The sequence below is a fragment of the Trachemys scripta genome, chromosome 1 (genome assembly GCF_013100865.1).
Source record: "Trachemys scripta elegans isolate TJP31775 chromosome 1, CAS_Tse_1.0, whole genome shotgun sequence".
In the NCBI taxonomy this organism is placed as follows: Eukaryota; Metazoa; Chordata; order Testudines; family Emydidae; genus Trachemys; species Trachemys scripta.
In genome coordinates, this window is record NC_048298.1 from 192742407 (window position 1) to 192769372 (window position 26966).

Here is a 26966-nt window from a genome sequence, read left to right on the forward strand (position 1 = left end):
TTGTTCAGGCAGGCCCCTTTGTCCCCATGGATGCTAGTGCAAGCTCAGGGTCATACATGCCCCAGCTCTGCATCTGTGACAGCTGCTGTTATTCTGGGTGGGTGCCATCAGAAGGACCTAGTGGGATATTAGTAAACATATGTAGAAATACATTATTTGACAGCATTTCACCCAACAATAAATGAGAACGTTTGGTTTTGTGTTTAATGGGCAAACAAGGGTTGGCTGCTGAAAGGGACAGAGCACTCAGGCCCTGACCCAGGGAAAAACTCAAACTCATGCTTAACTTTAAGTATATGAGTAGTCCCACTGGATTTATCCATATGCAGTATCAGGGGTCAAAATGTTCAGTGCTTTGCTGAAGGGAGTCTTCCAGTTGCAGCCCTTTAAGGACTCAGGCTAGACCTTCAAAGATACTTGGACACCTAACTTCCATTGATTTCAGTTTGGCACCTAAATACCTCTGAGGATCTGGGCCTCAGTCTCCAACCTAAGGAAGACACAAGCATGCTGCCACAGTAGCCTTGTGATGTCAATAATTCAAATAAGCAGTGAATTTCTAATTGATGTTTTACATGTAATATAAAGATAGTAGGCCAGCAGCACCCTGTTCCTGCAGGAGTAGCATTTTCATCCAATCTGATCTCACCTCTCCCACTCACTGTGGAAAATACATCCCACTCCAGTAGCAGCAGCTACTTCAATTTGAAAAGGAGTAGCACCACTCCTACCCAATAAACCAGTGATAATCAAACAAGGAATTTCAAGGCACAAGTAGCAATTCATAACATTACACGCAGTTCTTGCCTAGGGGTTTAATAAGGTATCAAGCCACACAATGCACCAATTTTTGGAGGAAAAATGGCAATTTAAAATTTACACAGAATAGCACTCAGAGGCAAACAGGATTGCACCAAAGTATATACCTCACTCAGTTTTTCCTCCTAACAAACAACCCTGCAAAACCCTAAATAGTGGTTAACGGTTCAGGCCAAAGTGGACAATATTTTGCATTTATATAGGGTTTTATAATCAGTGACTAACTCCCTTGTAGTGTGTTGTGATGATTAATCCTCATTATCATCCCCATTTTACAAATATCGAAGCTAAAAATGGTGAAGGCCACTGAGAGAGTCAATTTGAGCCACAACTGGAAAACCATCTTGTGCTTAGTTCAGGTGATGCCTCTTCATTATTGAGTAGCTCCTCCTTGTTGCCAAAGTTTACTATTGGCTGCTCAGCAAAAGAGCCAACTCAGTTTCAACCACATGATGAGCAGCCCTAGTACCTCTCAGCCACAAATTTGCTCAATATGTAGAATTTTTAACGGCCACCAAAACAAGCTTTGGATGGCTTGGGAGGATGGAAGTGGATGAGAAGCATAAAATAATGATGGTTAGGAAATACCACATACATTCAAGTCCTTCTCTGCAACACAAGGGCTAGAAACTTACCAGTGGGCAGAACCACCAAGAACTAAAAGGATTGGGGGGGGGAGGCATAGCCTGTCCTGTATAGAATAGTCTACAAGAACAGGAATGAGACACAGGAGGTGCAGCACAGGAGACTTTAGAGTTCCCAAGTTTTGACTGTTCAGTAAGTGGCCACATCCTGTTCACTTTATTTGTGTGAATGGTATTAGGGCTCATCTTCACACACAGTTGTACTGGTTTAATTAAAAGTGCAATTTCAAATAGCCATATTGGTACAAAAAGGCTGTTTGAGCACTCAGATATAAACCTGGTTTACAGTAGTTTAATTTAGGTTGATTAGAAATAGGTTTTAGTTAGACTGAAATAAATCACTAAAAGAGCAGCTACACAGGGCTATACACTGATTTAAGTTAAACCAGGGCAATGTGTATGTGCAGAAAAAGCCTAAACCTCTTTGTTGCCTTTGGATCTGGGTGCTAATTAGTGCAAACTGCAGTGAGTGTATTTGACATATAAAAATGTTTTAAAACAGATTTTAAAATAATCCAGGAACAAAAGGGTAAAGTATGCAGATTGACCACCATTACAGATAAACACCACTACTGTACTGTTAAGGAAAATCAGCATGGAAGATCATGTATTATGGGGGTTCACTCCTGACATCAATGAGGACAAAGACTGGACCTGTGATACACACACATGGAATCATGAGATATGGGTTTTGCTGATTTCCATATACATGACTTACCGTTGTAGGCAATTGTTAAAATAAACAGTGACTGTGGAAAAACAGAGACCCCACTAAACAAAACAGCCTTGTTGACTAGTCCACCAACCAGGTCAAAGATGTTTGTGTATATACAAAGTAAACAATTCTAAATTTGTGATATATCAATTTAGTCAGAAAAGAGAAATAGACATTTAGTATTTCTAGTTATAATGAGTATATTTAATTAGAACCAATTTAGGAATTCTACTTTCAAAAATCACTGTTTAGAACAGAGGCAGGGCTGTGATACTGTACAATAAACATTTAGCTCCCAAGTAGCAGAATTATTACTTTTAAAAAAAATTCAAAGATGCAGCTCTCAGGCACTGAAGGCTTTTAAAGTAGTTTCTACACTGTAGAGTGAGATTATACATATGTAGAATAAAAGGACAGGATATTCAGATTTAACCTGTCTGTGCAGATAGCTTGAAACGTAGTGACAACGTCAGCAGAGGAACCAGCTACAATCGCTAACCCTTGACTGAAACCAATTTACCAAGTTGTGTTGTACAATGACAGGGAGAAAGGGAGTGTATTAGGCTTTTAAGACACTAGTTACTTATTTCCGAAGTTGTGCAAGCTCCTTCTGTCATGTTCTTAAATAAAAGTGATGTGGTATTAGCCAAGATTGATTTCTACAATCAAATACAAAACCGATCCTGTAGCCTTTACTCAAGTACATCCCTTATTGATTTGCATAAGGAAAGACAGCGGTCTACACTTTGTAACACGAGTGCCCAAATTATACATGATTTATAATTGTTTTTAGATTGAGGAAACAAAGACCATTCCCTAGAATTAATTAATTAATTAATAAATTAAATAAAAAGAAAGCTGTCTCTCAAATAAAAATAATGGTTTCGTTGACAGGTGGGATATTTAAAATGTTTAGCACCTGACAACCTTCCTGGCACAGTTTTAAAGAAAAGTGTCTGGTTTAAAAGAAGGGTTATGTTTCTATTATGTGCAGGTTATGTATCAAAAAAGCTTTATTTTGAACAAGTTCTCCATTTGGTTTTACAGTCTTAACATACATCATATTCATGGACAAGCAGCATTTTACAGAGGAATCAGATTTGAGACTAATACAAATAAGAGGAAGTCACTTGGAATTATGAGTTTATTTAAAATTAAGCATATCCAGACATCAAAAGGTACCATATGCTGTCATTTACTTGAGATTAAGAAATTTCATGAGCTAAAAGTGATGTTTTTCAACAGAAGAAATCTTGACATTTGGAAGTGGTCATGAGTAGGTACCTTTCAAAAAAAAAAAAAAAAATATTCCTTGTTCTACACTTTTTATATGGGGAGAGGGGGCTTAGGATAATAAAGTGAAGTTTGTCCATTTCCTTTAATAAGCCTAATTAGCAATTTTAAATGGCTTTAAGGAAGTGACAACATTTGTGCCAAATCCTTTTAAAAGTTCATATTGAACAATTTCACTAATGTAGTATGCAGTATTACAGATGAGGCTACAATGAAAATTGAGTTCGTGCTAGATTTGTGCTCTGTGCTCTCACTAGTCAGGTTGTGGAAATGTACAAACTGTAAAAGTTTTTCTTCCTTGTGATATTCAATGACATCCCCCTGGTTTGCTATCAGTGTTCCTGAATGCATATTTGAGTTACATTATTAATTCACAAGGCCACAAAATGATGCATTCAGTGGATTTCAATGAGAGGGAGAAAAAGTTTGAAGTAAAATAAAGCAAAGCACAAGAAATTGTGCTCTTTGCAATTCACTCGTGATGTGTACAAGGTTTAGATCTTGTTTACAAACAAAAGCTGTACCAGGCTAAAATGATTTAAATAAACTGGTACAAATCACTGTGTAGACACTGGCTTATATCAGTTTAGCTAGTTAGCATCAGGACTTTGTGATGTAGACAAGGTCTTACACATGCTTTTTGCCATGCAAAACATAAGAAAATAATCCCTGATTATCTGTAGACATTGCCTAAATGCACATGAATACTGTCCCTATCTTACTGAATCTTGCAATCTAACTAGAAAGGGGTATTAAGTAACACAGAATGTCACGGAAGAGAAAATGGGTAAATCTTAACATGTACATTGAGGTGAATTAGAGGGCCAAGTTAACAATCTCAACCTCTCAATTGGTGACAGGGCTACACCCAGGTTTCAGCTCATTGTGATATTGCCACCCAAGGTCCTCGAAACATTGTTGAAGTCCTTGAGGGGACAGTAAGCCAGGACCTGATTCCTAGCGTATTGAAACATAGAACATCAAAGCCATCTTTACACATCTTACAGTACAGTAAGAGAAAAGCTTCTTTTGCTTTCCCATTAGCCTTTAAAACCAAGTTTCTGTATGTGCTGATTTCCCCCCAACCTGGTTAGTGAAGGCATTCTGCACAAATGGGGGAATAACAATTTTTATTTTGGCCCACAAGTTCACCTTTTCTGGTTCCCTCCTTCAGTATTATTTATCACTATTTGCCAATTACAAGTGCCAGCGAGTGCGGTCTTTTCTTATGTTTATCTTTTCGGGATAAAAGAATAAAAACTAAGTTAATTATTAGCCTGGCTACAAAATGTCTATATCCACTATATTTAGATAGAGCTATTCTTCAACCACTTTTAGTCAAGTTCTCATTAATACAAGGTTTTGAAAACACTAGTAGCATTAATAAATTTCCTCCCTTTCTGAAAGCTAAATAATTCCTAATGTACAGGAAGTTGTAACTGGTGGATACTTTCTGTAACTCATTATGCTATTTCATGAATTGATAAGCAGACCAAGTCTGATTATACATCTACTAAAGTCAGCTACTGTACAAGTTATATAGCACTTAAGATGTTCCAGCAACTCGTCAGTTAGAGGCTTTAGAGCTAGAAGAGGCACTGAATCCCATAAAATGTATTTTGCTTTATGAAGTACAGCTATGATTCACAGTTGCAATGAAGAATGTGGACAGAGTAAGTCAAAAAATATCAACTTAAAAATGTAATAAAATGCTCTTGTCCATTAGCTTTGCTATGCAAGTGCTTTAAGTAGGAAAAGATGCTTTTAACTACAGGTCAGATCTTCTCTTAGAAGTGAGGAACAGATGGAGAAGGTACAGTGTACTTTTCACTAGTGCCCAACTTACCACTTATCCTGAATACTGATATGCTTTCAGTTAAAGGACAGCCAATGGAACTTCAAGTAAAAGAAACTTTCCATGAAGGTGGATCTGATACTCAGATATTTTTTATACAGAACTCATCCTGCTGTATGGAGCATGAGCTTTTGCATGATAACTTGATGTTCTGTTATAAGATACTGCATTCATAACTTTAGCCTGAATACTGCACTATATACACTGTCCCTCTAAGGAATCACCTGAGGCAGGTAGGTGTGTGTGTGAAGAATAAAAAAAAAAACAAAAAACCCTTAACTATGAATTCTGGCACAGCCAGGAGTAGCAACTCAACTACTCCAGAGGGCTTAGAGAATAGGCTTTAGATTTTACATCAATGAATTGGATTTATTGTAAATGCCACAGTCACAGTGATAGACAGTGCACAGACTTCTATTAACATACATATTTTTGCAACTTAGCATTTCTACTGAGTAAATAAATGCACTTTGCACAGCCTTCCTTTAAATGTGCCTAAACTAACCTAAATAAGCAGACAGCATAGCAGAAAAGGGAAACTTAAATTGTAACTGTCTCTTAAGCAATATAGCACTTTATCCATGTATATAATATACTATTTTATATTATATACACAGGCATGCACATTTTCCTTAACAGTTAATTCATACCTGAATGTAAAAACTTGCACACCTCCAATACATTTGCCACCTTTACCGCAAGCATAGTTAATCCAGCTATTTGTCAAGAAAGAGGAATGACAGTTAAAAAAGACTTCCCCCACAAGAAACAAGTTACACAAAGTATACTGTATCACTACAAATTTTTATTCAGAAGCCCATCTTTTTTAAAAAAAAATCTCATTAGGAACTTGTTTGGTCAATTGACTACAACACTTTCTACCAGACACAATAGTAAAAATGGCATGGCTCAGAATCGACCAGATCTTTCACGATCTCTTGACCGCCTCCTATCACGTTCTCGTCCTCCTCCTCCTCCGCCGCCGCCGCCACCACCGCCGCCTCCTCCTCCTCCGCCACCTCCACGACCACGATCTCTGGATCTAGAACGACGTTCACGGGACCTTGACCTGGATCTATGCCTGCAAAAAAGCATTAAGATTGTAGTTCTTAAATATGGTGAAACAATGCAGCAATATTCTACAGCGTACCAAGGATCAATTGTTCAAACGAAAACACCAGAAAAGGGAGTAGAGTTTGAAATAAAGTAGTGATTAGGTACTACCACCACCTAAGAACCTAGCACTTTCAAGCCCACAAGGCCATCATTACAGAATTCGTCAGTTATAGACAGTGAAGGGTCAGTATGTATAGTGAAAACTGTTAACTGCAGTCACTTGTCTGAATGGCCAGAAAAGGGTCAGTTCCCTGTAAGTACCCCTCTAAGTTAATTGCACTGTTACGCAGAACCAGTTGGAGCACTGTGAGAAGTCTTCTGTAGCCATTTACAGATTTAACGGTACACTGCAAGTCTACAGCCATAGGGACGGCTATATATAAAAAAACCCTAACAAATCAGGATTTTCTGTACTGAATTTCCAAAGTAGCATGAGGCCACAGCATTGTCCTCCTCTTCAGTTCCACCTTCTCCATCACCAACATAGTAAGGCCAGTGAGCTGCAAGAGCCTGAAAATGCACCTCTGATGTCACAGCTACTCAGAGCTCCAGAGCCAGCCTCTTAAGAAGGAAGGTCACAAAAATATTTGAGAAGAATTTTGAAAAGCTTTAGCAAGTCAGTTTTATTACCAAATGGAAAATTATACATTTACATTTTTTTAAAGTTATGCTACTAAATATGAACTACAGAGTTTTTTATTTATAGGCATTGCTGTGGAGCTCAAAGTAGAACTGAGTAACTGTGTTTGCCCCAACTTGTGAATAGACCAAATTTGTATTTCAGGGGAGTTTGGTGATCTAGGACATGAAAGAATGATGCTGTGTGTCACAGCAAAACTGTGTGGTGCTTTTTTTTTTTTTTGGAGATAGGGTAGAAATGTATCTGCGTAAGGCAAAAGATGAAAAAGCAAGATCATTTGTGTTGAATGTTTACTTTGCCCCTTGTAATTTGGGACATTTGGCACAAGTCTCATTTTGGTTACAATACTTGCAGGTCACCTTTAAATATACATAATACATTCTTGAAAATCCCTATTCATAATCTCACAAGAAAGGATGAGGAAGGCTTTTCAGAAAGAGAGGCCAAGCTCAAGTGTTTCTGACTAAGGGAAAAGAAGTCAGGAACCAGAAAAGTAACCAAATCGCTCTTAAGTCAGCAGCACATTTTTTACAATATTATAATGTTCTTAGTATCCCTGACACTTTCCATTTAAAATTAAATAATACTTAATTTCTCAGGAAAGCAGGAAACAATGCAATATGAACTTTTCACAATTAATTTTACTCCTCCAATTCCCAAAATACTGCAAGACAATTTAACAGCATTTTTAGAAAAATATGAATTTTTGTGTTTGTGAAATTGTTTAATTGATAATACTGGAAAGTGAAGTCTTGTCAACAAAAGAGGTTTCATACTGATAGCAGCAATGCAACGTTCGCCAACGTACCTGAATTAAGATTAACAGAAACCTTTTTGCCACTGCGTAGAACTCTGTCTATTCACAGCGCGCCTACCAAGGGGGAACAGTAGCACCAACTGATATGGAATTTTGTGATGTTGGCAACTGTCCACTAGGAATGGAACCAAGATCCCCAACTCATCTGACACATGCACCAATCAGACATCACTTTCACTTTCCCAACATGAAATGGATATGAACTGATTGGAAACTGTACTTCAAATTACTGACTCTCTCTGCCACCCTCGATTTTTGATTATTTTTTTAATTTGCCATAAAGCCAGATTAAGTCTTGAATATTTACAGAAGAGTCAGATTGTGATTCCATAACAGAACTGGATCAGGAGAGGAAAACATTAAACAACTTTCCTCAAAGTCAGATCCTATTCTTCATGTCTTCAAAAAGTTTAGGGAAAAAATCCCTAAATTATTTGCATCAGTTGGCTTTAAATTAAAAATACAAATGCTTACTTCTTACGACGACGTCCATATAATTCACGTCGCAATTCTCGGGAAATGGGCTTCAAATGCATAAAGTTACAGAAACCTCCTCGCGTACACTCTCTGTGGAGTAGAAGAAAATTACCACAAAGAAAGCACTTCCAATTTATATTCTTAGCTTTTCTTCTATATAAACCTGTGGTTACCATTAACTGATCTGCAATTTTTTAATGTAACATTAAACATTGGGAAGTATGACTCTTGGTAAAATATCTTAATTGCCCTGAAATCAGAGTTACACCTGAGCATAATTTACATGGAATTATCTGTGTGCCTGGTGCATGAATGTCCAAAAGTGAAGAGAAATTTTTTGTAGAGAGGAAGAGACTGACTGCACATGGGTGCTATGGCATGTGAATTGAGCTTGCTCTAGAATCTAGATGTTAGTGTAGCTTTAAGTGCATTTTCTCTGAATGCATCGTTTGGAAATGCACTTGAGAAACCTTACACTCATGAAAAGCTTAACTTGGAGGTATCTCTAAGCTACTATAATAAATAAGCTGTAGCAAGTATCGTTTCATTACCCCATTTCATATTGACGGCAACAAGCTTCTCTGAAGTCAGTCACAGGTGAAAGTTCAGCATGAATTGGCTGACCATTAAACCAGCGATTGTTCAGATCAATCACAGCCTTTTCTGCATCTTCTTCACGACGAAACTGAGAAATAAAATAAAATTAACAGTCTCAAAATGTTACATAAATGGTAATGTTTGATCTATTTTAATTCCCCGCTGGATATTTAACACATGCTCAAGGCCAGCAATAAAACTAGAAGCCCATTTTATATTCTATTTGTCCCTACTCTTAAGTGGTGTCTTAAAACATATGTGGGTCTATTCAGTTTATTATTTAAGCAGTAACATTTTAAACATGAACAGGCAATCTGGAGAGAACTTAGTGGTTTCTCTTCAGACTAAAGAATTTTGTTGAACATTAACATTCCATGTTTAAAAGACTAATTGGTCTTGCAGGCATTTGTAAGGAATATGAAATAAATAACATCATAACTTGCAAGTATATCAGATTGAGGAATACAAAATTATCTAACTTACTATTTACTGGACAATTAGAGTTTAAAGAGGCTGTCAAGCATTTTAGACCATGAATTTATGTTCTCTAAGAAGGTTTGATAAACACTTAATTCAAAAGATTAAGTGTGCAAGAACAAGGTTCTGTGAGATTTAAACCAATATCCCACCTTTCAGGGTTTACACTCCAAAACAATACACAGTGCTAATTACATAAGAACCAGAAAGCCAAACTGACTGGAAAGTAAGCATGTGAAAAATACTTTTTGAATTCCATCAAAATTATGAGAGGACAGTCAGAAGTCTGAGTGGGCAATGAAAGGGGACATGCAACTGGGACAAGGATTGGGGTTAAGAAGGGTGTCAGGATAAATCTAGTAATACTTAAAATGGCTGTATGCATCTCAGCAATTTTGTAAATACCCAGTTACTCTGCCCTCTCTCTCCCCCCCCCCACCTTTCAGAGTCAGGCTTGTACAAATGCCATTTCATTTAATCTGTTTTTTACACCTATACCAGTTTGCGTAATGATCTCATCAACAGTATGAAAAAAAAGAAATCTAGTCTCAATGGTCAAGTTGAGCAAGGTGCAATGAGTAGGCAAGTTATGACAGTTCTAATAAATTCAACTGCCAGCAAGATGGGCAAGAATTTTTAAAGTATGATTTCCATCTGCTTGACCCCTTTTAGCATACTGTACTTCTAATTTTAAAGTTTACACAGTGTAAATATTCTATTTATTACATTTCACAGGAAGAATAAAACAAGCTAACAGTCTTGCAACATCTGAAAAAACTGACAACTTTTATTTAAAAAAATTTACTTGTATTGTAGTTTAACCAGTTGACACACAAATTAACACACAGTAAGACAGTTCAGTATTTTTTACTCGAGTGGACTGAGCTGATCCTGGTTACAATTAAAGTCAAAACTGAACTCAGCTATTCTAGTCTTCTCCTTAAAACCATCTAGTGTGACTGTTCTGAGAGGCTTCAGAGGAAGTGCAAAACATTGTGTAAATGGAATCTCCTCTCAAGTGCATTTGTTGAACACAATCAGGCCAACAACTGAGTAATTAACATTTAATCGATCATGTCACAATCACACTTGTAAGTTAACAATTTTATAGTTCACCACTCTGAATTTCAATGCCCAAATGTAAATCAGACAACCGTTCATCTATGTGAAATATCTTCACAACTAAAAAGGTAAGCTCAAACTTTATGAAAACAAGACAGATTCAACTGTAAGGGGATGTATTTCCACTCTGTCTGGTTTGGATTCTAATATATATATAGATATAGATCAGGGGTCGGCAACCTTTCAGAAGTGGTGTGCCGAGTCTTCATTTATTCACTCTAATTTAAGTTTTCGCATGCCAGTAATACATGTTAACATTTTTAGACGGTCTCATTCTATAAGTCTATAATATATAACTAAACTATTGTCGTATGTAAAGTAAATAAGGTTTTTAAAATGTTTAAGACGCTTCATTTAAAATTAAATTAAAATGCAGAGCCCCCCCGGACCGGTGGCCAGGACCCAGGCAGTGTGAGTGCCACTGAAAATCAGCTCACGTGCCACCATCGGCACGCGTGCCATAGGTTGCCTATCCCTGATATAGATAGAGATAGATATATAGACACACACACCCCCCCACTCCAATGTACAGGTATTTACTTTCATAAAGGTGCCACCATGTTTTGAAAATGTTAATTGTGTATATTAAAGAAAATTTGTATTCATGATGTATTGCAGAGGTGCTTTTGTATCTTACCTTTACATATACATTTCCAACTAGATGATCTCCAAGGTTATCACAAACGTTCATTTCCTCAACTTCACCATATTTTTCTTCCATTTCCGTGAAGACCTCCTAAATATAGAGAAATTTATTAAAAACATATTATGCAAATTAGATGGATTAAACATACCTACAAGACAATTAATCATTACTAAGCAGGAAGACTATTCTCTCTCCCAACACCCTTCATACATTTTTGTTCTAAGACTGTAAATTTCTGGGCAGGCACTGTATCAGCCTGTGTGCATTGACAATATCTAATACACTGAGTATTACATGGATAAAGTAATTAACTACACAACTAAAAAGTAACTTTTCTTTATTTAGAAAATGAGATATACAAGACACTAAAGCCATGTCTTTGGAAAGAAAAGCCAGTCTTCCAGTCTACTACACTTGGGGCTGGTCTACACTTGGGGGGGGTGGGGGGGGAGAGAAGAGGAGTTCCGGAGTCGACGGTGAGCGCGTTCGGGGATCGATATATCACGTCTTAACGAGACGCGATATATCGATCCCGGATAAATCGATTGCTACCCGCCGATATGGCGGGTAGTGAAGACGTACCTTTAGGGTGACCAGATGTCCCGATTTTTGGGTCTTTTTCTTATATAGGCTCCTATTGCCCCCTACCCCGTCCCGATTTTTCACACTTGCGGTCTGGTCACCCTACACTTCAAAAATTATTAATTGTTTGCTAACACTGAAGTATACTTTTTAACTCAACTGTGTGAGGAAAAAACAGAATGGGAGACACACCAAAAATAGACCATATAGTATTTTGTTTTGAAACTTAATCCAAGGTCTAATATAAACAATAGAGTTATATGTAAATTAAATAAGAGACTACAGCAGGGACTATATGTTTCATATGTAAAACTGAAGTTATACAAAAAATATCTAGACACTAACAGGATACACATTTCAGTCAAGCAACCAAATGTCTAATTTGAGTTTTCTCCCCTCTCCACTATCCTTCCCTGATCACTCCCAGCATCCAATCTTATTATCATTTAAACAGTACACTCTTTGGGGCAGGGAGTGTTTCTTGTAATGTGCATTTAAAGCACAATTTATCAGAATTAGAAGTGGTATATCTGAGAGAATTATAATCTTCCTTTTTCGGTCCCATCAAGGATTAGCTGGAGAGTTTATTTTTGTAATTTTTCACTGCCACCAACTAAACTTTATATGTTTTCTTTTGAAGAATACAATACATTTTAAACAGTGAATTTCAACATACCTCAAAGAATTCATCATAATGTTCCTGCATTTCAACATCGCTCACAGCACCTGCAAATTCCAAGAGTCATACTGATTAGAATCAGTATTTGAATGACAAGACTCTGAACATACTACAAAATATATTTTAGAGAACAGAAGTAGTCATCTACCAAAGCATAAGAGATGCCATGTAGTTAACCATTAAGGAGTATTAAAAATAACTGAGCAGCTTTGAGTCCCAAAAGAAAGGAATATCTCAGTACGTGATACTAATATGGTCAAATCAAGACAAGTTTTAATCAGCATCCAAATGATACATGCCAAATTTAAGGGGAAAGGATTTACTTTGAAATGTGACTAATTAAATGTAGAACCCCACCCTCTATCTGCCAATGGTTTACCTACACAGAAGGCAAGTGCTTTGTCACGTCAACTATTTTAAAGCATGATTACTATTAAGATTTCTCTTCCTAAAGGCGGAGCTTTGTTTAAAGATGTTCACTCCTCCAGTATAAATACACTAGTTTGAGAAATCACTGATGTGATTAAAACTGCAGCTCATCGTGATCTATTGAATTTGTTCAGAATACAAGATACGCTTTTCTTGTTCCCTCAGTAAAGAGTGAAACTATGTGGCTTTGTGGTAGAAAGCATTTCTCCATTTTATTTTTAATGCCAATTTATCTTTCTGTAATACTGCAGAATTTTTTTTTTTTAAATGCGAGAGAGGCTGGCCATATATTCACATTAGCTCATATTCATGCTCCTAGCTGGCCTTTGCAGGTGAGTGCTGCTTGCCTGCTGCTAAAAAACTAATGTAAATTAAAATTTTGCTCATTTTTCTAAGTATTAAGTATATTAATATATAAAATAAATTACAATAGATATTTTCAGTTCTACACCATTTTACCATACATTTTATTTAATAAGTCATATACATTAAAGCCAGATTGATTAAGTCTTCAGTTAAATGGCTTTATTACGATCAAGTAGAGTAGCTTTAAAATAGATGTGGCACTTCATGCAAGAACAACGTTTTAACCTTTAAAATGCAACACCATTGCTTTACTGAGCAAAACCTGCAATATGACAGGAGGATGATCCAATAAAGCTATGTTTATTTGCCTCAGTCGCTGTGCAAAAACAGGTGCTCTGAACCCAGTCATTTCTGGATCACAGTGCAAATCATGCCATTTAGAACAGCTTTTCATCTTTACTGAAAGATGCTTAATATTAACCAATCAAGCTACCTAATCTTCGTGGAACTATGGACAGTTTTTCTCTATAAGGTTAAAGGGACACTGGTCAAGTAGTTTAGGCTCAAGATATTTGACCTTCCAGACAGATTCAACACGTTTGCTTTTCAAGAGACCCTTGCCTATGCAGCAATTTAAAAAAACTCCCAAACATTTAGTCAACATTCACTACATAGAAACAGTTTAATAACTAACCATATTCCCAGGGCTGTGCCAAAATCAACAATGATAGCACACTAACATCTGAGTGATTTAAAAAAACCCATCAGTTTGGGCTCCATAGGAAGAAAGGGGCATGATCGAAGTTTACCAAATGGGAAAGTGCTGAAAACTGATATGGACATTCCACTGTCAAACTAAGATTATAAAAAGAAATGTAAAGAAATTGGAAGTACTTGATAGTGTCCCTCTAAGGTGGAAAGGGTAAGCATCATACACAGACTTCACAAACATTCAAGTTCCAGGGCTACCAGTGTCTGAACCTTGAGAAGCCCAACTACTAGATAAAATCAAGACTATTACTGGTCAAAATTAACATTAATCCCCTATGACAACAATGGAGAGGAAAACAGTAAAGCAACAACATTAAATAGCTACCCATTAAGAATATATGCAGTATTTAAATAGGGACAAAGCTGAAAAGATATAGGAAGGGTTTCAGCACACCCATTGATAAAATAGAGCTATAACTCTTACCATACCAGGTATAGTTAGGCTCTGTTATACAATTATCCATCTATCAAGACAAACTAAAGTTTAAATATTAATATCCAATTCTAGTTTGGAGAATCTGTTTACCTAAAGACTCCTGCGAACTCCAGGAGGGTCTGGGGAAATAAAGTCTAAACAGCTGCATGGCAAACCAAGCAACTTCTGTGCAAATTAGTTACCAGCTCACTGAGAATTTAGCTGATGTGTAGGAAGTACCCAACATCCAATTGCATATTTTTAGCAATGCACAGATAGTAACACCGTAAACATCTATAACAAAAAGCCTACAGGCCAACAGAACTTTATAAACCCATACAAACTTCATAAGCAACATTCTACTTCTAAAGAAAAGCCCCAGTTTGACAACTGACTGACAACTGACATTAAGTGTCAAGTCGATCTAATCAAGTGCATTAGTTTTGTTATAAGATATGCTGTTTATGCTATCCTATAAGTTCTTTATCTTATGAATCACATTTCACTCTGAAATTAGGATTTGATTTCATAAAATAGAATGTTGTCTAATTAAATACTGGTAAGTAGTGTTCCTTCTAATTGTTCCCACACATGTGTGGAATGAATTTTGTTATGTGCACCAATATGGAGGTGATGTGTGACACACAACCTTCATTTTGGTGCACACAACAAAATTCATGTGGTGGGCTGCAGGCAAGGATTTGGAGAGTGGGAGGGGGCTCAGGGCTGGGCAGAGGGTTGGGGTGCAGGGGCGTGAGGGCTCTGGGGTGGGGCCAGGAATGAGGAGTTTGGGGTGCAGGAGAGTGCTCTGGGGCTATGGCAGGAAGAGAGTACTCCCCCCAGCTTCAAGGACTGCCACCCTGGTTCGTGCCGTGCTGCCCTGCCCAGATTCAGGCTGGGGTAGGGGAGCCCCGGCCGCAGCAGGTCCAGGTTATGGCATAGTTGGGGCCAGGAAGCCGCCCCAGCCCAGCAGGCTGGGGGCCGGACAAGGTTGGGGCTGGGGGAGGGAGGGTTCTCTGAGCACCTGTACGATGCTAAATAGGCTGCTGCATGGCCATGCAGGGAACTTAGCTGGTAACTAATCCAAACTAGTCTATGATCCAGCGGTTAAAAAAATAATAACTGAACAAAACTTTACCACCACATGCTCAATGTTCAATTTGTTATAAAATATTAGAAAAATAACACCCATCTTTTTAGTTCTAAAGCCCTTAACGTCTTTTTCTACTAGTGTCATTGGTTCAATTGTAATGACAGATCAGTAGTCACAAACTGACAATCTCAGTCATTTAACTTCTGTCATGATGCACAGTACGAGACTTTTTGCCCATTTCCTAACTACAGAAGAGTTAAGAAATTAGTTCATAACAATATCCAAACTGCTTCCTTTCCCCAAGTGTACATTTAAAATTATTTCCTACTATGAAAATATGTAACTTAGTTCTGGAATTTGAATTTTCAAAGTAAGGGGGAATTTTCAACATGCACTTATCCAAAAAGACAGCTGCAGAAGAGTAGCATTTGTCAGTCTATATTTATCTTCCAAAGTAGTCACTAAATGGGAGCTGCATCATTAGCCTAGGACAAATATTTTTGCAAGCAGTCTTAAAGTTCCAAATTTGAGTGCTCTCAACATTAACATAATGATGGGAAACGTGTTATGGATTAAGTTAATGTGTGACTGTCCTGCTTTTTGAGCAGTGAAGTCTAATGCATACCTTTAAAACATACAGCAAAAATATGTCTAGGATGCAGGCAAGTGGCAGAGGGGAAGAAGGGGGAAAAGGAGACAGCAGTGGATCAAGACTGCTTTACAGGGGCTCCCAATTCAACCACTTTTGATATAATAGACAAATATCCAATTTCTCTTAAAACAAATTCTTGTGTGTGGGGGGAGGATGTGTGTGAAAAGAGCAAAAAATTGTTGACACATTTTATGAAGTGTGGGCAGTTTGATCCATTAAACTAAAATGGTAGACCAGCTTAAGTCGACACTGAGCTCTGACAATCAAGCCCAGGGAACCAGTGAAGGAACTTGTATGAACTTACAGCGCAAACCGTCAGCAGACTGGGAAGAGTTTTGAGGGTTACGGTAAATGTTCAAGAGGGCAATGGTCTGAAATACAAAACGCAACAACTTTATATTATGGAAAAGAAATTTAACACGAAACTGGTTTCCTTTTGGTGATCGCTTTAGCCGAGTCTCAGTGCTGAAAGAGAGGTAGTTATTTTCTCCCAAGAGGGGAAACTTTCACTTAGCTGGTGACCTTTCTGAACCAACCTAACACTGTAAAGCAATAGAGATCTCATGATACTCGATTACTGTATTTTTACTTTAACAGTTACTTTGCTCACCTCCATTACAATTGAGGTGTTTACATGGGGTTCAATCAAAAAAAGTTTCCAATATAATGAATGGTATCCAAGTGTCATAGTAACAGCATACTCCGATGTTTGATTTTGGCCTTATTGAACAAGTAGTGAATAAAACAACCCCTCAAAACACACTAAAACCAGCATAGACTCTAATGTATAACACAGTAATCATGGTATAACATGAAATCTCCATTTCCTAAAGAAAGGAAAGGTGAAATAAAATGCATGATTTTGGGCAACTTACCGTATATCATAAATATACCTAAGTTTTCATATTATATCAAGAATTTGAGAAATGCTTGCAAAGTAATCATTTAAAAAAAATGAATGCAACAATAAGTGACAGGGCTTAACAGTTACAGGATGTAATGCTCATGAACTGTGCAAATCATTTTTAATCAAGGAAGTCCAATTAGTTTATCTTTTTATAAAAGTCACTTTCTGCACTTTATAAACACGTACATTTACCAAGTTCTTGATATATGCGCAAGAAGAGTTCCATCACTTGTCCTGTTTGCAACAGCTTTATGTCAGCAGCTCAGAAGCCAACATTATTTTCTCATAATTATGAGTGGGCTCTTTAACACCATTCTTTAAAAAAATTTCTCCAACTGTGGGACTTACAGTGTGAGCCGTCAGCCGTCTGTGCACTGTTTTGGGGATTACGATAGATGTTTTGAATCAAGATGGTCTGCGGGGAAAAAAAATAAAAAGGGGAATTCTACTGGCTGCTGTGCATATAACAGACAATTGCAAAGAGACAACTATTCATAAGATATTTTCTTTTGTATTTGCAGAGTGTCTTCTGAAACTGCATCCAAACCATCATATTATGAAAACAGTTTTAAATTAACCACCAAGAAAGAGCTGTGTTTGGTTTCCCTAGTGAACTGTCCCAAGTATATTTACTGAAACTGTTTATTTGAAGTAAGTGTATGACATCTTATGTCACAAGTACAATGTCACCTTGCACTTCAAGCTGCTCAGTTATGCAGATACCCAAATTTATCTTAATTTAAACCAAATTCATTACTGTAAGCCTCGAAAAGCTGCATTTGCATCAGTTCACAGTACATAGCATGTGATGCTGTAAAGTCTTTAAGCTGTTGCCTCAGATATCAAGTTTTTCAAATATCAACTAGATACCCGCTATTGTCTCATCAAGCAGTTTCTTGGTGGAATTTCTGTTTAAATAATATAATAGTTTTAAATGTTCACGTTTTCCGATCCTTCAATAAAGATCAATATCCTTTTAGCCCTTCTGCTTTTTACTTGAAGAATTAGACCAGGCAGGCTTGAAACCTTACATTTGTACCGTTCTTCTTAAAATCAAGTTGTCTGAAAAAACAAACCATGTTTAAGTTAGTAAACTAATATTACATAAAATTCCAATGTCCATATAACTGTAATCAGCTCAAAGAGATTTAGATTTAATTACTTAATATACAAGTTTAATGTTAGTTTGCATGAACTTTCATCCCCAATTGAATTTAACTGGTGCAACACTTTTGTTTTTTGATGCCACCAAGAGATTAGAACCTGTTAAATTACATTTACATCATATACTGATTTTACTAACACATCAACCAAACCAATACCTGCACCAGTGGTGGCAACACAATAAAATATAACCATGGCAATAGCTCTCTATTAATAAGATCTGTTCCTCAATTTTCTATCACAGCTGATTACCAATATTTGCACAGTCTTCCATAATCAACCTATTATGTCAGATTCACTAGTGACATCACAATCCAGCTTGTGTGTAAAGTCCAATGCCACACACACACACACTAGACTGTGACTTCACAACATGACCCTGTCAAGCCCAGCAGTTCACTTCAACTGACATCAGCTAAACAAGGACTAAATTGCCAGAGAGAAAATTGCTGGTCCAGGTTATGAAACAATTACTTTTAAACTCAGGTTTAAAAAGTGATTTCTGAAAACACGTTTAAGACAGACAGCATGGATGGCAAGTATCCATTAGATGTGTTGTTACAGGAAATCAGTGAAAGAGTTAAGAATTGAACTCAAGTCTCCCTACAGCTAGGCCTGCGCTAACCCACATATACTAAACAAATTTGTAATCATCTAGAGGATAACAGGGTTATAAGGAATAGCTAGCATGGATTTGTCAAGAACAAATCATGCAAATCAATCCAATTTTCATCTTTGACAGGATTACTGGACTTGTGGATGGAGGGAAGCAGTAGCTATGATGTATCTTGATTTTACTAACATTTCTGACACAGTCCCGCATGGCACTCTCATAAGAAAACTAGGGAAACGTGGCCTGGATGAAATTACTATGAGGCGAGTGCACACCTGGTTGAAAGACCGTACTCAAAGAGTAGTTATAAGTGGTTCGCTGTCAAACCAGGAGGGCATATCCAGTGGGGTACCTCAGGAGTTAGTCCTGGATCTAGGACTATTTAACACTTTCATTCATAACTTGGATAATGGAGTGGAGAATATGCTTTAAAGTTTACAAATGACATCAAGGTTGGGGGAGTTGCAAGCACTTTGAAAGACAGGATTAGAATTCAAAAAACCCGGACAAATTGGAGAACTGGTCTGAATTCAACAAGAGGAAATTTAACAAAGATAAGTACTTCACTTGGGAAGGAAAAATCAAACGCACAACTACAAAATGGGGAATAACTGTGTAGATGGTAGTGCTGTTGAGAAGGATGGGGGTTATAGTAGATCACAAATTGAATATGACTCAACAGTTGCGAAAAACAGCCGCGGAAAAGGCTAATATTCTGGGGTGTACGAACAGGAGTGTCAAATATGTAAGACATAGGAGGTAACTATCCCACTATACTTGGCACTGTTGAGGCCTCAGCTGGAATACTGTGTCTAGCTCTGGGTGCTACAATATAGGAAATGTGTACAAACTGGAGAGAGTCCATAGGTGAACAACCAAAGTGATAAAAAGTTTAGAAAGTGAACATCTGAGGAAAATGGTCAAGGAACACTGGGCATGTTTAGTTTTGAGAAAAGAAGACTGAGGGGGGACCTGAAATCAGTCTTCAAATATGTGAAGGGCTGTTACAAAGTGGAATAAGATCAACTTTTCTCCATGTCTCTGGTAGGACAAGAAGTAATAGGTTTAATCTGTAGCAAGGGAGATTTAGTTCGGTATTAGGAAATACTTTCTAACTATAATGGTAGTTAAACTCTGGAATAGGCTTCCAAGAGGTTGTGGAATCCCACTCATTGGATGTTTTTAAGAACAGATTTGACAAATACCTGTCAGGGATGGTCTAAAGTTTATGTGGCCCTCCCTCAGCACAGGGAGCTGGATGTGGCTTTCTCAGGCCCCTTCCAGCCCTACATTTCTATGAATCCATATTGTAATATTAAAACAGCTTTTAAAAATACATGGTTTCTGACCACTCATTAGCATAGCTATGTTTGCAAGAGGAATTTTAAAGCAGCTTCTTAAAATGGGAGGACTCTATTGTAGACGAGATATTACAAGCGGTCTCTCCAGGTCACGGTTGAGGCATATTAGCAAGGCACTTCCACTGTTGCATATACTGCATTTCTGTGGCTAAATAGCTGGAAATGCAGGAGTTTTCCTAACCACTAAAAATAATTTATTAAATGAGAAATCATCTCTTTATACCTGCATATCTTGACAATCAGCAATGATAGAAAACAAAGTAAACGTAAGTTGGAATTTAAATGTGGAAATTTTCCAGGAGCATGGACGATGTTCTTTGCTAATAAATCAAAAATACATGTCAATCAATGCCCCTCTCTTTTTAGCCTATATCCACTCCTTATTTCACAGGTAACATTTAACCAGCCACAGACTGGACAATATGTAGAGCCAATTGTTGTATATCCTTAAGCAGCTAAGGTAGAGAAGCAATTCTTCCACACTCAATGGACTAAGCAAGTGACCGCTAACACTTTTAGCCTAGGCCAAAGATCACGAAGGGGCGGGGGAATCTCTTCTGACCATGTCAGATAAGGAAGCAAATTTGTTTAAAAAATAAATAAATAAATCTTGGAAGTTCTCACATTTGGGATGGGTAGAAAATGCTGTCATTGTTTGTGATGTAATCAATCTAGGATGGTTTAAGTGCCTAAACATCTCTGAGAAAGCACACACCTTACAGTTAGCACTGTTTGGTCTCTACTATAGACAAGCTTACAACAGCATTGCTCCCTGCAACTATTAGGAAGATAGGAGAGCATTATAAATGCTGGGGGAGGAAAATGGAGGAAAAAACACTCCCTCCCCAGAAAGAAAAAAAACAAAGTTTTTTGGTCTCAGTTAATTCTGGATATGGTAATTATTCATTTGAAGTGCTTAGAACCTACATTTAAAGAGATATGTACATAAATTCTATAAGAGGGAACAAACCTGGCTAAATGTTGGTTTATTGTGCAATCGAGAACATCTGTCCCCGTGACGGCAAGCTCCAATTTTGAAATAAAATGAACAGTTGACTCTGCAAGTAAAAAACAAGAGATAATTAGTTTATGGAAATACAAGGCAAGAGAATATTAATACACAATTAGCATTTAACATAAAATGCACACTATCAACTTAACTTTAATGCACAATTACATAGGTCAATCAAACCAATAAAGTCCAAGACAGTAATGGAACTCATTAGTGTATACTGATTCCCCCTCCTCCGTGACCTGAGAGATCTGCTGAACTCCAGGACAACCAAAAGCACACAGAGCAGCTGCAATCTAAAGTACTTAAGTGTACTTATTCAGTAACTTGTTACATTCAGTATCAGTCAGTGGGAAAATATTCTCACCTGTAACCACAATTTTTTCCATTTGTTTCTCCTCCTTCCTCATCCTTTCATTTCTCCCCTTCCTCTCTCTCTCTCTTCATCCAGGCAAGCCCTAATTCTTTCCTCCCTCTCAGTCAGTTTCAGTCCCATCCCACCAGCTAAAACAGTCAACAGTTAAATAGTTGAAAGTTAAGGGATGTCTACACTGCAACTGGGAAGTGTGATTCCCAGCACAGAAAGACAGACTCCACTATCATAGCTCCCCCCTCTCCCTGCACCCTTCAACACACAGTTCAATGCCCTGCTAGCTCCCAATGAAACATACAAACTGAACACATGGTATTTCTAATTTCACAAATGCAAACAACTGCTAGACCTAGCCTTGACTATTTCTCTTTATAATCAAGAGGTAATTTGTACCACAGTAGCATAAACTGCCCATGAACCAATGAGAACAGGACTTATTTACCTTGGTTATGAAAAGTAAGCACAGGCTTTAGATAGTACAGAGAGCAAGGAGAGTGAAAACTGCCAATAAGGGCTATATGCATACACATAAAGCATATAACCTTGCTTTTGTCTGAATTTACTTTTCTTTATCCATACACTCACAATTTACAATAATTCCTTCACATTTCCTTTTGTTGAGCTGAAAAGGAAACCAACTTGTTTCCTGGCTATGTCCCCACTGTCCCCCTCCCCCCCACACACACACATACACCTTAACTGTGGTATGTTCACTACAGCAACTAAAAAGCAGAACTTAAATAATTGGTAAATTTCACATTGTAGCTCCAGCTGCAAAGAACACACAGAGGAACAGAGTGAAAAGCACTTAATTCTAATGGGCTGTGCATAATACATGTTGCATGTTGACACCAATGATTTTAATAAATTCCACTTTGCAGTCACAATTACAGGCACGGAAGAAATCTGAAGTGTGTTCAACTGTATATTTGGGCTTCTAGGCAGCAACTTCTATCACCAGATCACAGCATGAAACATTCAACACGCATTAAAGATTATATTCTAATTCACACCTGGCCTACACCTAGAATTTAGGTTGATTTAGCACAAAACTTTTCACAGCCCTGAGCAATGTAGCTAGGTTGACCTAACCCTCACTGTAATCACAGTTGGGAGAATTCTCCCATCAACCGAGCCACTGTCTCTCAAGTTTGGTCTACAGTGGCTCTCAACCTTTCCAGACTACTGTACCCCTTTCAGGACTCTGATTTGTCTTGCGAACCCCCAAATTTCACCTCACTTAAGAACTATTTGTTTACAAAATTAGACATAAAAATACATAAGTGTCACAGCACACTAGTACTGAAAAATTGCTTACTTTCTCATTTTGTATGAAATTTTAGTTTGTACTGACTTTGCTAGTGCTTTTTATATAGCCTGTTGTAAAACTAGGAAAATATGTAGATGATCTGATGTACCCCCTGGAAGACTGCTGCATACCCCCAGTAGTATGCGTGCCCCTGGTTGAGAACCACCAGTCTACACTAGCAACTTATGTTGGTATAACTACGTGGCTCAGGGGTGTAGAAAACCCACACCCCTGAGTGACACAGTTATACCAACCTAACTTCCTATGCACTATGTTGATGGGAGGGCATCTCCTGTTGACAGTTACCACCCTCTTGTGGTGGATTACCTACACCAACAGGAGAAGACCCCTCCCATCGTTGTAGGTAGCATCTTCACTGAAGTGCTCCAGTAGTACAGCTGCATCAGTGCAGTTTTGCTAATGTAACATTTTAAATGTAGACAACCCTCAGAGATGGATATATTACAGCAGTGGTCTCCAACCTTTTTACGCACAAGATCACGTTTTGAATTTAAGATCAACCCAGGATCTACCCAACCCCTTCCCTGAGGCCCTGCTCACTCCATTCCCTCCCTCCCTCCCTCCGTCACTCGCTCTCCCCCACCCTCACTCACTTTCACTGGGCTGGGGCAGTGGGTTGGGGTGTGGGAGGGGGTGCAGGTTCTGGGCTGGGGCCAAGGGATTTGGAGTGTGGGAGGGAGCTCCAGGCTGAACCTGGGGCAGGGGGTTGGGGTGCAGGAATGAGGGGTCCAAGCTCTGGGAGGAAGTTTGGGTGCAGGAGGGGGCTCAAGGCTGGGGGTTACGGTGCAAGAGAGGGTATGAGGTGCAGGCTTCATTCGGGAGGCGCTTACCATAGGTGGCTCCTGGTCGGCAGCGCAGCAGGGGTCAGGCAGGCTACCTGCCTGCCCTGGCCCCACCCCACTCCCGGAAGTGGCTGGCTAACTGGCCCCTTCCTCCACTGCAAAAGAAACTTGCCGGCAGCAAGCCACTTCCAGGAGCGGCGTGGGGCCAATGCAGGCACCTGCTGTGCCGCTGGACTTTTAGAGGTCCGGAGATCGTGATCGACTGGCAGAGGCTCCAGGATCGACCAGTCGATCACTATCGAAGGGTTGGTGACCATTATATAACTGCGATGGAAAAACCTCTTCCATTGCTATAGTATGTGTCTAAACTATAGCAGTACTTGTAGTGTAGACATACCTTCAGATGCATGTCTCAGAAAAAAGAAAAGAAAACAGAGTACTGAGTTCACTCCAAATCCAAAGCTAAAAGCCTAACTACAAAACCTCTAATAATTCATAATACCCTCAACAATTTCAATTCAGTGACAATTTCAAAGTTTAATTTTCAGTTCTCCTCACAGAGGATGAATGGGACTGATGTGGGGGAAGGGGAGGGAATCACGTGCAGTCCCTAAAGGGATCAAAAATGTTTGCACGATTAACATCAATCCCCTCCATCAAGTAGGCAGCAACATTAGCAAAATTCAAAAGCCACATACCCTCATTTTCTGACAGAAGGATGACCATGAGCCATCAAAAATCCACTTGGGCAATGACAGAATCAACGGCATCACCCATTTCTATAGAACCTAAGCTTGTTTTTAAAAGCAAAGCAAAATTGCTGGCCCTCGAGTTTGCAAAAATGAATCGTCCAGACATCAATCAAGTGTAACGAGGACACATTAGTGCTCCTGAATGAGCACAGCAACGGCTCCAGGGCCTTTACTGATCAGAGCTTCACGAGCAGCAAAGCGACAGCAGAGCCGGGAGGGTCGTTTTCGCTACTGTAACCCAGAGCAGCAGGACCTGGATTGACGCGGCCGCAGGGTGTCGAGGCGGCGGCTCTATAGAGGGCGGCGCGGGGAAGGGAGCTACTAGCTTGAGCAGACTTTGAAAGGAGCCCTCGGCGGGGCGCTGGGCCCCATCCCCAATTGTTCACCGCTCCAAACCGGGATACGAGGACCCGCCCGGCGGGAGGCGCGCCCCAGAGCGCGTGCCCGCAGCACGACGGCAGACTCTGACCGCCAGGGGGAGCGCGGGAGAGCACGTGGGTCGCTGCTCCGCGCGCACAGAGTGTTCCCCTCCCTCCCCCCGAATGCGGAGGTGTCCGGGCCGGTCCCCATGGGGATCATCGAATAAGCGCGTGGAAAGGCTCTGTCGCGCGCAGCCCGCTTAGCGCGGGGACAGTTAGCTCCGCTCCCCCACACGGCGGTTACCCACTGCGCGCGCGGGCCTGGTCTCTGGGAGGCAGCGCGCGCCGCCCAGTTTCCTCTCCCACCCACAGGAGGGAGCGCGCGCGCCGCCACGTTCCAATCACCAAGGCCGCTCCGCCTGCCCCAGGACGGAAAGCAATAAACGGCGGCGGCGGCGCAGGCTGGGCGCGCGCACGCGCGCTCCATGGCGCGAGAACCCAGCGAGGACCGTGGGGGGAGACCCCGCCATTATATGAACAGGCGCCACGAGCCCGAGCCCCGCCATCTCTCCCCTGCAGGGTACCCGGAGCGCTGAGCCGCCGCCGCTACCGCGGCTACGGGCACAGGGCACTCACTTGTCCTTCTCTGTGCCGAAGATGGAGGCCAGATACTCCGCCATCTCCCACCACCGACCGACCGCCGGAGAGGCCCCGGCGCCGATTGAGTGCGTCACAGCTTCGCGCCGGAAACACTCCGCCCCGCCCACCGCCTTCCAGCCACTGACCAGAACATGGGGGAGGGGCTGTTGCCGTCTGCGCATGCGCCTCACCCGCTTCCCTTCCGCGGCGGGGGCCTAGGGCCCGCGTTGTTCTCAGACTCAGTGAGCGCGGGCTCCCTCAGCCCCGCGCGCCCAGCCTGGCCCCGCCCCCAAGGCTCCCGAGCCTCAGCAGGGAGCCCGCGTGTGAAGCGCAGGGTCGGGAGCCCTACGGCGGCCCGGCACGTGCAGACCCCCCATATGTCACGGGACTGGCTCAAATCAGCGGGGGTCAAACCCCAGCCGGGGCAGGAGCAGCTCGTGCAGAGCTCCCTCCCCCCCTTGGGGTCTAGTAATTGGGAATCTTATCTGAGGTTCCCACCTGATCAGGGGACTCCCGGCGCTGGGGCTTTGAGGGCAGCAGCTCTGCACTGTCAGACTCCTGCTGCAATCACAAGGGTTGGCAACACTGGCTTGTGCCCCTGTCCGGAAGGGTAGTCAAGGTCCAAATTTCTTGGTCAAGGTCCAGACTCCAGAAGAAAGTAATTTTAAAAAAAGGATGATCATTAAATAAAAAGATTTCAGGGTCTGTTCAAAAGTGTCTGGGGGTCTGGATTTGGCCCACAGTCTGGCTGTTGACTACCCCATAAGCCACCAGGAGCGGGCTAACAGCAGGGCAGGGCTATGCTGAGATTTGAAGAGGAAATAGCGAAAAGGTATAAAAACAAACCACAAAAAATCCTTTAAAGACATCAAAAGTAGGAAATCGGTATTCCCCAAACAGAGTGTATAGTGTGCTTCTAGTCCTATGTAAAGTTGTACAGTAACTATCAGGGTATGTATGGAAATCAGTGGAGAGGATTATGGGATGCTTCTTTTGTCTAAAACTGAAATAAGTGTCTGAGACCATCCCTAAACACACATTTTATACCTTTACTGAAGTGATTAGGACAATTCACGTGCATAAAGTTGCACATATGCATTTGTATCATTGGGGCCAAAAACAATCCTAATTGAAATGAACAGGAACTCCAGTTCTGGGGATAGGGGAATAAAAATGGCAACTGAAAAATGCACTGAACACTTATTCTTCTGGTTGGTTACAAAAGCGACCTTTACAAATATGTTTGCTTTTTAATATGCAACAAAAGTTTTAGTAACATTACTGTACTTTAACAATGGTTTCACCCAGTGAAAGGCATTCAGTTGATCTCTAGGCATTTGACAGCTGCACACAAACAGAAAATGCCACTTTGTGCGTCAGCTGAGCTAGTGATTGTCAGTAAGGGATGCATCAGGAAAACAAAATAAAATGAACTTGGCAAGAGCTGATAGGTATGCACTGACATTTTAAAATAACTTTGGACACAAACCTTTGCTCAAATATCTCTCTTAAAATGGTAACTGCCAGGC

The 26966-nt window shown here is 40.0% G+C and overlaps 1 protein-coding gene across 5 annotated transcripts; it reads right to left on the reverse strand.

The window, feature by feature from the left end:
- Nucleotides 1–3173: 3173 nt before the first annotated feature.
- Nucleotides 3174–25587, reverse strand: U2AF1 (U2 small nuclear RNA auxiliary factor 1). 5 transcript variants are annotated; one of them, XM_034753662.1, is made up of 9 exons: nucleotides 25435–25586; nucleotides 21161–21248; nucleotides 17401–17467; nucleotides 16450–16516; nucleotides 12477–12526; nucleotides 11210–11308; nucleotides 8928–9061; nucleotides 8374–8466; nucleotides 3174–6407 (listed from the first exon to the last, which is right to left on the reverse strand). In XM_034753662.1, exons 5-9 carry the CDS (start codon nucleotides 12504–12506, stop codon nucleotides 6236–6238), a joined length of 528 nt encoding a protein of 175 aa, XP_034609553.1. In that variant the 5' UTR covers nucleotides 12507–12526; nucleotides 16450–16516; nucleotides 17401–17467; nucleotides 21161–21248; nucleotides 25435–25586; the 3' UTR covers nucleotides 3174–6235. The 5 variants fall into 5 exon arrangements, with proteins under 5 accessions (XP_034609553.1, XP_034609547.1, XP_034609540.1 ...); XM_034753656.1 differs by lacking the exon at nucleotides 16450–16516 and having other exon boundaries at nucleotides 25435–25587; XM_034753649.1 differs by lacking the exon at nucleotides 17401–17467.
- Between the last annotated feature and the right edge of the window lie 1379 nt (nucleotides 25588–26966).

What these genes read in the sequence shown, in the direction of transcription:
- U2AF1 (XM_034753656.1), bottom strand. Translation starts at nt 25,478, where the DNA reads ATGGCGGAGTATCTGGCCTCCATCTTCGGCACAGAGAAGGACAA. An exon ending in TTGGAAATGTATATGTAAAG is followed by an intron (nt 9,062 to 11,209) that starts GTAAGATACAAA and finishes TTTATTTCTCAG; the next exon opens with TTTCGTCGTGAAGAAGATGC. An exon ending in TATGGACGTCGTCGTAAGAA is followed by an intron (nt 6,408 to 8,373) that starts GTAAGCATTTGT and finishes GCTTTTTTGCAG; the next exon opens with GCATAGATCCAGGTCAAGGT.